Below are 16,022 nucleotides of genomic sequence, written 5' to 3'. Positions count from 1 at the left end.
CAGTTGTTCAGCGATGTCTCTCATCTTGGTGAAGTGCTCACTCACGTCTTCAATTCCAGTGAACTTTGATGATGATAACTGCCTGATGAGAGTGTTGCAAAGGGGATTGATAAAGGTGTCATACTGCTCGTCAATGGATTTAATCAAATCTTTTACCTTTTCATGCTGCTCCACTGATCCACACATTCCAGTAGGAATCTTCGTCATGATGAACATGATACTAAGACGGTTGGATTGCTCCCATTTGTTACACAATGTGATCTCTTCTTCAGTGCTGGTTTCCTTGATTACAGCGGGTTCATCTCATGATTGCATAGTCCATGTTCGTGCATCCTAAATGGAAAAGAACTCTCTCCTTCCATATTTTGATGTTGTCACCTATAAGCTCAGGAACTTCGGTTAGGATAGCAATAAAACTAGAGGCGGATTGAGAAGTTGCATGAATAGGATTACAAACTTAAGAATATATAGATTTGAGGCTTGATGAAACCATATTTTTACCAACGTATAAACATCTTGAATATGAAATCTAATTAAAAAAAATTGTCTGTGGGCTAAATTTTCAATTTAATAAGATTGAATGTACATTATGAAAGGATAGTCAAACAATGGAAAAACTTATGGTTGAATATTTCTATCTTAATAAACTTTATGATAAGACTATTAAATTAATTATCGTAATTCTTGTGGGTAGATTAAGAAAATTAATTTAATATGATATCCTAATTAATTATATAAATATAATAAAACCCAAGTGGGGTAAAATTATTATATATATATAATCAATCACAATTTATGTTGATTATGTGATCCTAATCAGCTTAATATATAATTTTATATAATTAAAGATACTGTGGCTAGTCCCTAATTATTTAAAATTATATGATTTACTAGACATTATGTTTTAGGCTCTACTTCATTCCTAAGAACAATTATTGTTGATGTTGTTTTTCGTCAACTTAATTTTGAAGAGCACTAAACAATATTTCAAAAAGAATAGAAGAACACAAGAGCTTTTACGTGGTTCAGCAGTTAACATCTGCCTAGTCCACGAGCCAATATTATTGATCTTGACACTCTCTCAAAGTTTTTTCAAAGCAATTCGGCAGAGTATTCTCAGTACAATTTTGTGTGTGAATACAAATGAAAAATCATAGGCTATTTATAGACCTGGTTATGAGAATATTTTCCACTGATCCAGGGAAGTTACAATCAATTATTCAAATTTAAAATAAATGTAAATAAATATATTAATTACATAATTTCCCATGATAATTGAGATTTAATATCTAATAACTACAAATCCCAAAGGAATAGGAATTTCATAACAGCTTCCATGTGCAAAATACGTTGCTGATCTCGAATGCATGGATAACACGTTTTCGAGACCGATCCAAACTTCGAGTTCATCATTCCAGTTAACTTCCTCCTCATCTAGTGACTTCATCGAACTCATGCTTCGGAGAAGGTTCCTGCTTTCGAGCCTTTCTACTTGAGCTCGAGCCTTTCAACTTGTGCTCGATCGGCAACAACAACAAATCAAGAATCATGCCTATTTATACAAATGTTCAGCCAATGCCTGTTATTTTCGAGCTTACATTTCGAGGCTCATTTATTCATCCTCGAAATTTGGGTGTAACAATTATACAACAACATAATAAACAATCACTAAGAGTGCTCCTAGTATGGTCGTCCGAATAACATTAAAAACAATTCTAAATTGAGCATTGTCTCAGTTTCATGCTTTCTCATGTTAACCACAAAATTATTCATGTATTATTCAGAACTTCATTATTCTATCTAAGTAATTCTTCTAATTAATTAGAAGATATTTTATGAATCTTAATATGCTAAATATTATTTAACTAATCTATATGCTAACTATAAGCTTACTGTATCTATCACAAATATGAAATATATCATGTATTAAAAACATAAAATCATACATATAATATCTCAAAATTAATTGTATTGATAATAAATATTGCATGAATTAAAACATAAATAAATATACAAATTAGCACAATCTACTACATTTATACGCATGATACAAATAAATGCAGTAATCTCATATTTAATTAAATGGCATAATTAATACTTAATAAGGAAATAAGTCAATTATATAGTATTTGGTAAATTAATAGTTAATTGTACTAAAACTTAATTGCAATCACATACCCAAATTAGCACAATTATTATAATTCAATGCACAATAAAAAAAATAAATATACCAAATAAAAACATTTCACATTTTAATTAATTTCCAAATAACATATAAATTACCAACATTATATGCGTAATTAAAATAAGAAAAATTAAAAAAATTAAATTTATTGCCTAAATTAATGTAGAAATCAAGAAAATATTAATTCCAAAAATATTTTGAAAAAACTTTAATTTTCATATATATATATATATTTTATTTCTTTTTTGTTTAAATTCAGCCTTGTCGTTTCCCCTGATTTGTGCCGTGTAACATGTAAAAACGACAAGTCGTTTTACATCATAAAACCGAGAAATGACAAGTTGTTTCTATCGGCTTCTTTAGCCATCTGGGTCGTTTTGACCCGGTTTACTGCAAATGGCTCACGCGACCCTGTTTCAAAACCCGTTGGAAAATACATTTTTGATGTCCAAAAACTAGATTTTTCAGCCCAGATCAATTAGAAACACATGAATTAAGAGATTTATGTTTTTTTTTTTTGCTTTAAAAATAACTATAAATCAAACATTAATTTAAAAAAATATTCTCGGCCATTAACGGTTTTTCAAGATTTCAAATGTTGTTTTTATGAGTGTAAAACTCGTTTTTCATGTAAAGATTAATGAGAAATCATTAACTTGAAGATTTCTTAATTTGTTTGCAAAAACAACAATTGGAATACAAACTGTTGACTGCCTTTTTCGCTGCCAACTTAATCTGAGAGTTTAAAGGATAAATAAAGATAGACATAAGATTTTACGTGGTTCAGGTTATAAAAGAACCCTAGTCCACGAGTCTCTATTATTTAGTGAGCTTGAAGCTTATGATAGCAAGCTTCAATGGTGGTTCTCAGGCAGCGTATATATTACACTGAGTACAAAGTTTCTCTCTCCAAAAAAATACCAACCCTTACAAAGGGATACCCCAGCCCTATTTATAGAAGCTGGGATCCTTAATGCTCATCATCATTCGTTAATATCAGGGTATTAATGTTAAATTAATACACAAAGGGCTGTGTAACAATAAAGACTATGGCCCACGCAGATTCTACGGGGCCCATTGCAGAATCCCACACACCAACTTTATGGGGAACACACCTGCGACTGTCAGGGTGCAGCGCACGTTTGCCCGTGTCAGACGGCGTTGTGGGAAATTCCAATTGTTGAGTGTACGAACTCGACACCACTAATCGAGGATCACCAAAAGTTGTCAGACGATCCTTTCGAGGCCCATACCTATAGTGATCGACACCTGACATTACTCCTAAGCTCGAGGACCTGAATCCTGAACTTAGAGAATGGCCAAGTTGGAAGGGCCCCTCGGGGTGTAACATCACTTGGAGATATCTTCTCCCCGAGGCAAGACCTCAGGTCATGGCCTCACATGGTTATTTATACTTTGGAGACCAACTTGAAACGCGGTCTCAACGGAAGATATCCTCGCCTGAGAGAAGACCTCGGGGCATAACCTCACCTGGAGGTATTCTTGACTCGGCCGAACTGAATTACATCAATGAACTCGCATCCTGAGGACTCCATGGCCTGTTGCCAATTACTCTCAATTGCCACATGTCGGATGGTCAAAACACAGACAAAATTTTCCCCCCCAAGTCTCCACTCGTCCTTGGACAGTGGAGACTTAGATTGACGAGTAATTCAGAAAGGTCTTCGAGAGGTGACGTTTGGGATGCCTCTGACTTCTCTGAAAAGTTCGTGCCACATGTTGACTCCCTATTGCTGGGCCCATCAATCTGTGCAATTAATGAGAAGTCCATTCCACTACTCAAAACGTCCACTTCGTACTCTAGGCGTCTTTTCGTAATTGTATTCAGAGTAGTTACCCGATTTCCTTAGGGCTTATTTATCTGTATAAATACGAGTCTTTCCCCCATTGAAATAAGATATACAAGAGTTTAACTCTCTCTATTTCTTTGTCAATTTCTTTTCTTTATATTTTACATTTTAGTATTCTTAATAGTTTTATAACACGTTATCAGCACGATTCTCTAACTACCATTGTTTGTAGGTTCAAAATATTGTCACGGGTCTCTAGCCATAATCATTCCTTAAATCTGAACTTGATGATTCAATCTTCAGCCACCATCATAATTTGATATAAAAAATCATCATCCAAACTCTAGTCATCATATTTCATTGAGGTTAAAATATTTTGTTGCGAAGGTATGTTTATATTATTATCATATTGTATATTTTGATAAGACTTGTATATATATGAGTTGCTATTTCACCATTGTGATTGTATGAGATGGTTTAATAACTTATTATCATAAATAAGGTTATATTTATATATATGTTAATATTATCTCACATAAATAATATTGATTTCTCTATAGTATTTATTTTATAGTTATTTACAAATGATTACATTAGAATTTGTAAAGTTCCATGTCTATGACATATTGAAAATTTTTTATTATAGATTCTTGATATAAGATCTTGCATATATCCTGAAGATTATGCAAAAGTGATATTCATCATTATAATTGATTGGGATATATTAAAGAAATATATATTTATATATATATATTAATGTATTTTGTGAAAAAGAAATATAATTACTAAATATATGTGAACATTCTCAGAAGTGAATGTTTCATCTTTATCAAGAATATAGTTAAAGAACATTTAAAATGATTTATGATTGATGCAATTGGAGACTAATTTTTGAAGTCCCAAAAGTATTTTTAGAAAATTGCATCAAAACATCAATTTATGAAATAATGAGAATATAATTGAAGAAAAATGCATATTAATTTAGTGAAAATACCTTTGATTATTGAATTGAATATATATGAATTGTACAATGAAGAAGTTAACATATATTTCAATTTCATTGTACATTTAAAATATTTAAACATCATTCTCTGAAGAGAATGATAGAAAATGAAATTTTATTTTAAAGAGTATCGATATTCCATATTAGTCATATTATCATATATGTACTTTTTCTTGCCAGGAGCAAGTAATGTCTTTTAAATATTATTCCCTGAAGTGAATGACACTTAAATAATTATTGGTGATAAAAAAAATATATAGTCACTACTATTTTTACACATTTCCATAAGTGAATGTCTAAATTATTAGTATTATAGTGAACTTTGTCATTGATCAAAATATAATTTATAATTACATTCCTCAAAGTGTTATAAAGTCACAAAGATTATTTGAAAATGGTCTTGATGAAACCTGAACACAATTGCTAGCTAAAGTTAAACATATTTTATGTACCGGTTGTACAATGTCTATATAATTGTGAATGTGGCCAAAAATGACTTATAATTATATAGTACCGGTCATATATTTAATTATATAATATATCAAGTCATAAGAATAAGAAATGATTTATTTCATTAATAAATTTGACCACTTATTGGAAAGAAAAATAAGTGATATATTCATATTATGATTATACCTATTTGGTTACAACAAACATGATTATTATCATTGTGTATTAACTTGAATGAATGATAAAGTTGTTTATATTTGAAAAATAATTTTGCTTTTAAGCAATCACACCATTTGATAGAGAAAATGGTTAAATATAATGTTATTGAACATAATATATTACAAAAATCAAATGGAGAAATTTGATTATTGAAGAATCAATGCTATTATATATTTTGAAGGATATTAAAATTATTTCATTCTCTAGTATATAAACAAAAATAAATATTTTATAGCGGTTATGTATATGTTGAAAATTTTAGTGAAATACAAAGTATAGTGAACATGAAGTTCAATAATTGAATGATCAATCATATGCAATGAAATGTATAAATTTTCCTAAATTTAGATGAATAACCAGAAGATTCTTTTTATTATTAATTCTTATATGATGCTCAAGAAAACATGTATATATATTTTGCATATGAGAAGTGAAAATAAATTTGAATATTATGTATTTTTAAAAGAAAAATATATATATTTCAACTAGTTTCAAATGTTCTGTTTATAAATATTTTAACTTTTCCAGTTTTATTGTTAATTTTTTTTACTTCATGTATATCATTTATAAAAGTGCCACTCATTAGAATGTTAGTGTATTCATTTCTCAAAATTTTCATAATTATTTATAAGTTGAAATTATATTTCTTCTGACAATTATTTTGCTATATAGTTTTATTTTTTTGTCCAAGATGTATGAGAATTTTTTTTATTATTTTGATAATGAGTATTTAATTATATTCACTTTGCATTCTTGAATCATTGTTGGATTTTTATTGCATAATTTCTTATCGATGTGATAAAGTCGTATGATCATGAACTTACAAGAATTATAAGCTTGTATATTTTCAACTATACATATGTTTATGACTCATTCTTGAAAATGAAATATGTTCGTAATTGTGATTTATTGAACCTGAAGTTCAATGACCCAATAATATATATGAGTTTGAACAAATATTAGTTTATTGTGATATATTGAAATCCCTATATGTAGTATTAATTTTTTAAATATTCTCTCGATCAGGGGGAGAGAAATGCAGTTGGATCGATGAATATTTTGAAAAATAATCTTTGCACAAAATAAGAACTAGAAGTTAAAAAAGATAAAAGCATACATATATGTATGCCAACTACAAATCAATATTATATAACTTGAGTCAGAATGAGTCTAATAACACTTGAAGTGTAAGTGAATAAAGTAGAAATTATGAAAATAAATGTTCATTTGGTTCGTCCTGAAGATATTGTAAGTAAAAGACACTCATGAAGATGCCTTAATGTTATAAAGTATCGATAATTTGAACATTAAATAAAAATTGTGCTCCTGAAGAGACTCATTAAAGAGGTTATAGACATAAAAAAGTTGATAATAATTAAAGCCATTGAAGTTGTTATATAGGTACCTATAAATAATATACATGTTTGACGAGTATGTTGAAAATAATGAGATCTCTTTAAGTTATGTCAATGTGGGAGGAAATTGTCATATTATGAATTATTGTCGACAATACAAAATGTTTGCATATGCAATAAACTAATATGAGATAGCAAGGATCACGATATTAAACGGGTCGAGAATTATCGACGTATATTTAGTTTTTGCCAAAATTATATGACGCAATACAAATAGTATAAATTTACTCACATAAAGTGAAGTAAAACCTGTAGGGGTACAAATAAATATTTGTACAAGAAAATGTAGTTCTAATGAGAATTTTGTATACTTGTACACAAATGAATTATTGTACAAATTTTGTATAGATAAGAGAATGATTAAATAAACGCATATACATATTGTTATGAGAAAATATAATCAAGATTTGATTATAGCCTGGAATATATATGTTTTATGAGAACTGATATGTGTCATATAAATGTTGTAATACAAATTATTTATTTGGAGCTTCTAGTAATATGAGAATTTAAAATATACCTTACCAGAAAAATTCTAGAAGAATTTAACATGTCTTATGAGATATAAATTCAAAGTCGCGCGCATTTTACAATAAAAATCTTTGTCTGGATTAAAGACATGTAGGTGAATAATTATTTAGAATTACAAGTATAATTGTCTATGCAATGTGAATTCGTAAATAATATGTTGTAAAAAGCTCTTGAAGAGCTCCAGATTATTTTATAAACTACTGAAGAAATATTTATTATTTCATCATGTAGATTCGAAATTATTAATTATATTATTTGATTATAGATTAAATTATGAGTAGAGAAGTCCCAAAGAACTTCATATGCACAAAGAATCATAGTGTCTATGATCACTTGATGTAGAAATTAAAGAACATGTAACAAGAATGCAACGAATATATGGTCCCGAAGTACCATCTTTATTGCATATGAAAATTGATATTATTAAAGATATTCATTCATGTGATCATATTTAAATTTCAAATTTTGGATTGAACATAGTCATAGATAATGAATATCCATAAATATGATGCATATTATAACATTGTTGGTATGATATGATAATGAACAAGGTTATATACATGATTGATTTAATATGTTGGATAAATATTCATATTCTATTCGACATATATGCTCTAGAAGAGTTATAGTGAATATGTGATCATAGATGATTTATGGTGATTTATAATTACAATGAAAATCATATGAGATATTTGATCACTAAAGTTACCATGAATATATGCATGAGGGGGAGTTATATACATGTTGTACTCTTTTTCCCTTAGTTCAGGTTTTGTCCCACTAGGTTTTCCTGACAAGTAATAACGAGGTAACTTTAAATCATGTTAAGATACTTGCAATTCATGAGGCAGGGGGAAAATGTGTGATTGAGATCAACAAAACAACATATTTGAGGAACATGTGGATTATCACCTGATAAAGAAATACCAACAATTCTCTATAAAAATAATGATGCATGCACTGCTCAACTAAAAGGATAATACATTAAATGAGATAAATCTAAATATATTTCATTGCAGTTCTTCTTCACACATAATCTTCAAAAGGGTGGTGATTTGATGTATATCAAATTCGATCAAGCGACATTCTTGCAGAATTATTTACAAAGCCATTACAAACATCAGCGTTAAAGAAGATGGTACATAAGAATGAAATGTGTCGATTAAAGGATCTTCAAGAGAGTCGAAATGACGGAGAGTAAATATACACTGCACTCTTTTTCCCTTGGCTGAGTTTTTGTCCTACTGGGTTTTTCTAGCAAGGTTTTTAATGAAGTAGTTTTCATGGACATCCAAGGGGAAGTGTTATAAAATATTATATATATGGATGTCCACAATAATGAATAATCATTAGGTTACTCAAAGTAAAATATTAGCATTGATTATTGATTGTATTCAAAGTAGTTGCACGATTTTCTTAGGGTTTATTTATCTGTATAAATAGATGTCTTTCCCCTATTAAAATAAGATATACAAGAATTTAACTCTCTCTTTTTATCTCTCTATTTCTTTGTCAATTTATTTTCTTTATATTTTACATTTTAGTATTCTTGATAGTTTTATAACAAAAAATAATATTTAGTAAAAAATTGTTTTTTTTAATAAAGTTAAAATACAGGAAAATTTGTGAGATATTAAATTAAAATTTCGGATGAGCAAATATCATTACACAGTGGGGGACTTTACCTAAACGTCACAAACGAAAATGAACAACACTTCAGTCGACAAACACAAGCAAACAATAACGTGTTATGTTATAACAATGGCTCATACCGACGTCGGCATAGGACCACCTTATCAAGACTATTCAAATCACTACGTGCCAATTGCCATGTCCCGACCCGAATAACACCATCAATACAATTGATATAAAATAGAGTGTTCCTATTTAATATTTAAAGTTATTTTAAAGTCTAAAAGACTAGACGAGATGACGTCATATTATTTGTTAAATTTAAATAAGCACAAATAACAATATCTTACATTCTTGTCTTGTTAGATAACAATAGTGTCTTTTAGCAATTTTTTATAAAATATGATAATTTTGGCAAGTGGGATATAAAATTGGAATTCATCCGACAAAGACTACTAAAAAAAGAAATATATTTTATTATGGTTGCCATAATTTCTTCATTACTGATCTAAAGTTTGAAGATTATAGATACGTCACACAATTTTATATAAAGGGTGTGTATACAATTTTTTTTTTTTTGTATTTTACTTAAATACCATTTATAGAGATGTATGGTTTAAACAATACCAGATTATATCCCTTTATTTTACAAACAATACAAAACAACTCATTCAATGAATTTTTAGTCAAATTTAATTTTAATAAGATAAGAACACCCTCTCTTTAATTACTTGATTTTTTTATATATATATTTTACAATAATATTTTAAAAAATATTCATTTAAATAAACCAAAAATATTTAAAAAAATATTATTTCATTTTGACAATCAATTTATTTAAAACACTTTAGTAATATAATATTTCAAAAATAATTTCAAGTAAACAGTAATATTATCTTATTAAAATTAATTTGACAATAATTTGTTTAAGGGGATACATTAAACTATTTGGTTAAAGATAATGGTGTAATTTAATATTATTGAAACCAAAGCTTATTCCTACCAATAGTCCCCAAACAATATGTGTCTTGGCAAGTTAGTTCTCATATATTTTCTTTTTACATATCGGTCCACAAACTTACTATTTTGATGCAAATTCTTCTCTAACTGAAACTAACATAATTGTAAAACAAGTCGTGATTTTAATAATATCAAATTACATCGTCTCTATGACTTTTCTTTTAATATTGAGTCCTCAATCAAATTTTTTTAGCAACAAAAGTTCCTTTTGCCTCTAATTTGTTACTTACATTTACATTCCCCTCTTACTGTTAAATTTAACCAATAATCTACAAGGCGACTTCTCATTGGCCTAAAATAGTTTATAATTTAAAAATAAAACAAGTTTACAAAATAATAATAATTAAAAAAATATATGTTTTATTTTAGACTAAAATATTAAAAAGTATATTTAGAAATTATTAAAATAAAAAATTGATAATAAGAAATAATAAATGAATAAATAATTTATTTTAGACTTAACATATTAAAAAGTGTAATTAAAAATTATTAAAATACATTAAAAAACGCATAATATAATTTAGTATAAATTGAAATTGTAAAATTAAATATTTACAAACAGTTAATACAGTAAATATAATATTGTACATCATTTAAAAAAAACATAAAATTGTATAAAAATAATAAAATACAATGAAATCAAATAAAATTCTATACAAAAAGTTATATTTTAGCGTTCAACTATTTACGAGAACTTATATCTGGAAATTAGTATTTTAAACATTCAACTCGAATTGAATTCACTTGGCAATCTTCAAAGCCAACTTTCACCTAAAAATTATATTGTTTACTACTTAAACCTGATTTTTTTTCTTTCAATAATGTTGCTAATTTCATTAAATCAACACATCTTCCAATAGTTTGGACAAAAGTTCAGTAGGAATATCACTCCCACTAATACTACGATCAGCCTGTAAACAAGAGGTAGATCGTTTTACAAACAGTAAGGAAACATTTGTTAAACTAGACAAAATAGACTGAATATCTTTGATAATTAAGCCGAAAGGAGAGACCATAGACACACGACTCCTAACTTCTTGAACAACAAAGAGGTAATTAGATTCCAATAGCACATTTGACCAACCTTTCATTTTTATCTAGCTCAGGGCCTCCTTCACACCTAAAGCCTCAGCCATCTCAGGCTTCACAATTCCACGCCTACGAGAAGCAATGGCTTCAATCAAGTATCCATCATGATCTCTGGCCACACAGCTGAAGCCAATCTGTCTGTCATTAACAAACAAGGTTGCATCAACATTAATCTTGGCATATCCCATTTGAGGCTTAGTCCAACACTCCCCACCGTCCTCTGGCAGTAGAAGATCCACAAACAGAGAAGCATGCTTCTCTTGAGCTGACAACCATTGATCAAGATTAGATTTAGCCAACACAACCACCTCTTCAATAGAGAAGATATTTTGGTTCCAAACCAGATCATTCCGCCCCTTCCAAAGTGCCCAACACAACATCCCAGCCACACCTCTTTTCTCCTTCGAATTAGCTTCAAAAACCGCCTAAAGCCAACTTGCAAACACAAGTGTATTGTCATTAGGGAGTCTCACTCCCACCTTTCCCCCAACACCTTAACGTAAAAGGGAAATCTAGTATATGTGTGATAGTTTCAGAGGTACCTTGGAACACTGGGCAAGAAGCTTCCAAATCAACATGCTTCATTCAAAGTTGAACCCGAGTAGGAAGACAGCTTGAGGAAGCTCTCCAAAGCAGATTACACACTTTTGGCGAAACCTTTAACTGCCAAAACTGATGCCAAAAACTAGAGTTATCATCCACCCACCATCTTCCTTTAAGCTCGGGAGTGAACTTGTAAGCACTTTTAACTGTATAGAAACAGGACAACTCCTTTGTCCACTGCCAAAGATCTTTGTCTGCCGAGCTACTCAGAGGGATACCTAGGATTAACTCTTTATCACTTTCTACAAACATGTCATTGATCAACTCTGCATCCCAATCACGTTGCCCTATTTTAAGAAGAGATGCCACCTTCTTGTTGCCAAGACTAGGGTGATTAGATACCACATACATGTCTTCATCACTATGGAGCCAAGGATCCTTAATGATGTCAATCTCCGAACCCGACCTGACACTTCTCCTTACACCTTTCCGTACCAGATCTTGAGCCTCCCATATGCTCCACCAAATGAAGCTTGGATTGGTGCCCAAAACTGCATCTCGATAAGAGCCCCGAGGGTAGTATCTAGCCCAACCGACTCATCTCATTATGCAATAAACGCCACCCTTGCTTGCCCAACAATGCTAAATTGAAATCCCTCAAATTCCTAAAACCCATACCTCCATTAGATTTATGAGAGCTTAAATAGTCCCAACTAATCCAAGGTATTCCACCAAAAACGACTCATCATTCTTTCTACATCCTTACGAATAGATAACGGAGGAAGAAAGACATTCATGGTATAGGCTGGCAAAGCTTGAATAACTGTTTTGAGGAGGAATAAACACCACATGAGTGTCATTTAGCTTGTTTGAAAGAACCTCTGAGTAAAAAAATTCCTAACCATAGCCACTACATCCTCCAAAATTTCTGATAAAATGTTGGTGTCATCCCATCAGGATCTGGAGATTTATCTGGGTGCATTTGAAACAAAGCATCTTTAACCTCTTCCTCCGAAATAGGCTTAAATAATTCCAAATTTTGCTCAGTGCTAATAGACGGCTCATTACACTCAATGATCTCGTGCCATTCTATCTCAGAGGCTTTGAACAACTCCTGGAAATACTCTGTCATAACCTCTTGGAGACCACTCTCCCAATCAACCCAACCCCCATCCCTATTTTTCACACAATGAATCTAATTGTTTCTCCTTCTTGCACTAGCAGCGGCATGCAAATACTTGCTGTTTTGGTCTCCTACTTGCACCCACAACTGCTTCGACCTCTGTCTCCAAAAATCGTCTCTTTGCACCATAACTTCAAATAATTTCTTTTGCTCTTCCTCATATCGTTTCACCCCATTAACATCTTTTCTACCTTGGAGACGTTTAAGGGATTTCTTACAATTGTTCAATCTCTCTTTAAAATTGTATGTGACCTCTTTATTAGGATTAATGCACTAAAATTATGTAAAGATATTTTATTAAATTAAATAAAAGAATATTTTTATTATATTTGAGTATTATAATTATTGTTTGAATTAATTATATGATAATATCAAAAAAATTCTTTAGTCATTCATGAGATTACGATCTTGAATTAGTACAAGAGAATTAATATCATATATAATGAATAAAATAGTGAGTAACATATTAAAGTATGAAATCTTTAATGAATGGTTACTAGTGCGGTTTACTAAGCATACGGGATGCAAGTGATATAGATTCGGATTACTGATGTGGATAGACATATTAGTAAAATTGTTGTATATAATAGAGATTACATATGACGGGACCGATAAGAATAAATTTTCTTTATAAACTTGTCGTTTGACCTAAAGATTTGATTCTTATCATAATAGATGATCATTTGTAGATTAGTCAAAATCCTGAGTATTCATGAACTCGTGTTTGTGTTTATTGGATCTTTTGATTCACTCGTTAATGTTTCTTAGTATAATGAGGCTAATGACTTTTGTTTTGGAGATTCAATATCATGAATGGCTTGGAAAATAAATTACAATAATGGAATCCATACTTTCCTACCAGATTGAATATTGGTTTCCTTAAGGGTAAATTCTAGAACTGAATAGTTATTGAGCTCAAATCTATAATTTCATTATAGATTAATTATTCGCTAGCGAATTAATGGTACTTAAGGATAAAGAGGTAATTAGAAGGGTAAAACGTTAATTTTGACCAACTCTAATTAACGAACCAATAAATGGAGGACAAAACTACATATATTGATTATATTAATGGACTACAAGAGAAAACTCTGTAAATATAATTCTATAAATACTTATGTTGTACCGTAAAAATCAGCACGAGTTTAATCACTCAGCTAGGGGTACAATTAACAAATGAATAAATAGAAAACCAGACAAGTAGAACATCTAGCTAATGATGATGTGAGAAACTCGAGTTAGGACTTGGCAATACGACATTCAGGTCATTATCAGGTCGCCTCATAGGATGACGGTTCAGTTCGAGACATATAGTGGCCAGATCCCCTTTAGGGCGCTCAGAAGTTAATCCAAACTAAGGTTCGGATAATCTTCGATCACCAGCTCGATGAAGATATTCAGCCAGTGGAAACCTGGTCAGGACGCATACTGAAGAATCCTGACAGACTCGGAGGCACTTTATACGCTCATTAATTCCCAGTTTGTATTGCCCATTTATCATTTATTATCTGAGATAGCAGGAGAATATTCTGTTATGCAATCATATCCCAATGTAAATGAAAATTATCTGTATTAAATGTATACCATATTTATGTACACGGTTACCTAAACCTCTCCAGGAAATTCCACTATAAATATCAGGGATAATGAACAAGAAGACGGAGGGCCTTTTTGTATTACTGAAACTCTGTAGAAATTGTGAGAGAAGAGTAATGATATTATCTCATGGACTAGGTAGATTTTAACCACTGAACTACGAAAAATTGTTTGTGTACGAAAGGGTTCTTATAAGTTCATTACGGTTTGCAAATAAGCACTAATACTCTTATTACATTTATAAATCTACCGTTGGCAAAAAACTGCGACAACAATTTGGTGCTTTCGTTGAGAGCAAATTATTCATTTATTTATTTTTATTTTTATTTTAATTATTTGTGTTTAGGATTTGTTACATTTTTTTCTATAATATTTGCTTAGGCTTTGTGAGCATCTTATTTCTTGTGTTTAGATAAAAAAAATTTATTTATTATTGTTAGATTTGTCTCTTTATTTAATTTTTTTTGTTATTAGGTTTTTTTTTTTAATTTTAGGTTTTAAATCTTTAAAAAAAATCAGAAAATACAACAACAACAACAACAACAGCAACAGCAACAGCAACAACAACAACAACAACAACAACAACAATAACAACAACACTAATAATAATAAACAAAGCTTGTTTTGTCAGCATAAGCAATTTTTGCTTAAAATCCAATTTGAGTAAAGTCTCATCCATGCTTACTTAGTAACATCGGGGAGTTCTAGTAAGTGTTGGTTGTAAGAGGACCACTTTTGTGAATTGTGACCCCTCCACAATTATCTAGTAACCTCGGGGAGTTCTAGATAAAGTTCGGGTCTTAAGTGGGACCATTCTAAGAACCTCAAATCGATCTGGAAACAAGTAAAACAAAAATAAAAAAAATCACTAAAGCAAAACAAATTAAAAAAAATGAATGAAGAAGAAAATAAACGTTTTGAGATGTATTTTCCAATGTATTATTCTTCATTCGGAAACAATCATAATTCTAGTGCTACTGAGGGTACTAGCCATTTTAGGAGTGCATACAAACTTAGTGTAAGAGAATACCAAGAACTTGAGGTCTTAGAAACTAAGTTTGATAGAGAAAGTTACGAGGTTTTCGAGGTAGATTATGATGAATGTTATTGTGACTTTGCAAGAGTCGACCATAGAAATCATAATTATAGTTGGATCAACCCCGTAGATTTTAGTTGGAAGCCTGAGTACGACTACCATGCAATGCCTCACATGAATTTTGAGCACGATTTTTCTAACTTCCCCCATGAACTTCAATATAATGTTTGGACTAATAGGAATTCCTTAGAGGACACTTTACACACATTTATAGAGGAGCAAAGAGAGTTCAATAGACAATTTGTGGAA

General features: G+C 30.3%; 1 protein-coding gene across 1 annotated transcript; it reads right to left on the bottom strand.

The window, feature by feature from the left end:
- Positions 1-11,363: 11,363 nt before the first annotated feature.
- Positions 11,364-13,030, bottom strand: LOC133806561 (uncharacterized). The gene is made up of 3 exons (XM_062244651.1): positions 12,813-13,030; positions 12,001-12,481; positions 11,364-11,780 (listed from the first exon to the last, which is right to left on the bottom strand). Exons 1-3 carry the CDS (start codon positions 13,028-13,030, stop codon positions 11,364-11,366), a joined length of 1,116 nt encoding a protein of 371 aa, XP_062100635.1.
- Between the last annotated feature and the right edge of the window lie 2,992 nt (positions 13,031-16,022).

The sequence above is a fragment of the Humulus lupulus genome, chromosome X, assembly GCF_963169125.1.
Source record: "Humulus lupulus chromosome X, drHumLupu1.1, whole genome shotgun sequence".
NCBI classification, from domain to species: Eukaryota; Viridiplantae; Streptophyta; class Magnoliopsida; order Rosales; family Cannabaceae; genus Humulus; species Humulus lupulus.
The sequence above is the reverse complement of the archived record's forward strand: the minus strand, read 5'-3'. Positions and strand labels throughout refer to the sequence as shown.

Bases quoted from the DNA above. Each gene is read 5' to 3' on its own strand.
- LOC133806561 (XM_062244651.1), bottom strand. From the start codon at position 13,030: ATGACAGAGTATTTCCAGGAGTTGTTCAAAGCCTCTGAGATAGAATGG. The intron at 12,482-12,812 runs GTAGTGGCTATG...CGGTTGGGCTAG, and splicing joins TATCAGAAATTTTGGAGGAT to ATACTACCCTCGGGGCTCTT. The intron at 11,781-12,000 runs GTGTGTAATCTG...AGTTGGCTTTAG, and splicing joins AGTTAAAGGTTTCGCCAAAA to GCGGTTTTTGAAGCTAATTC.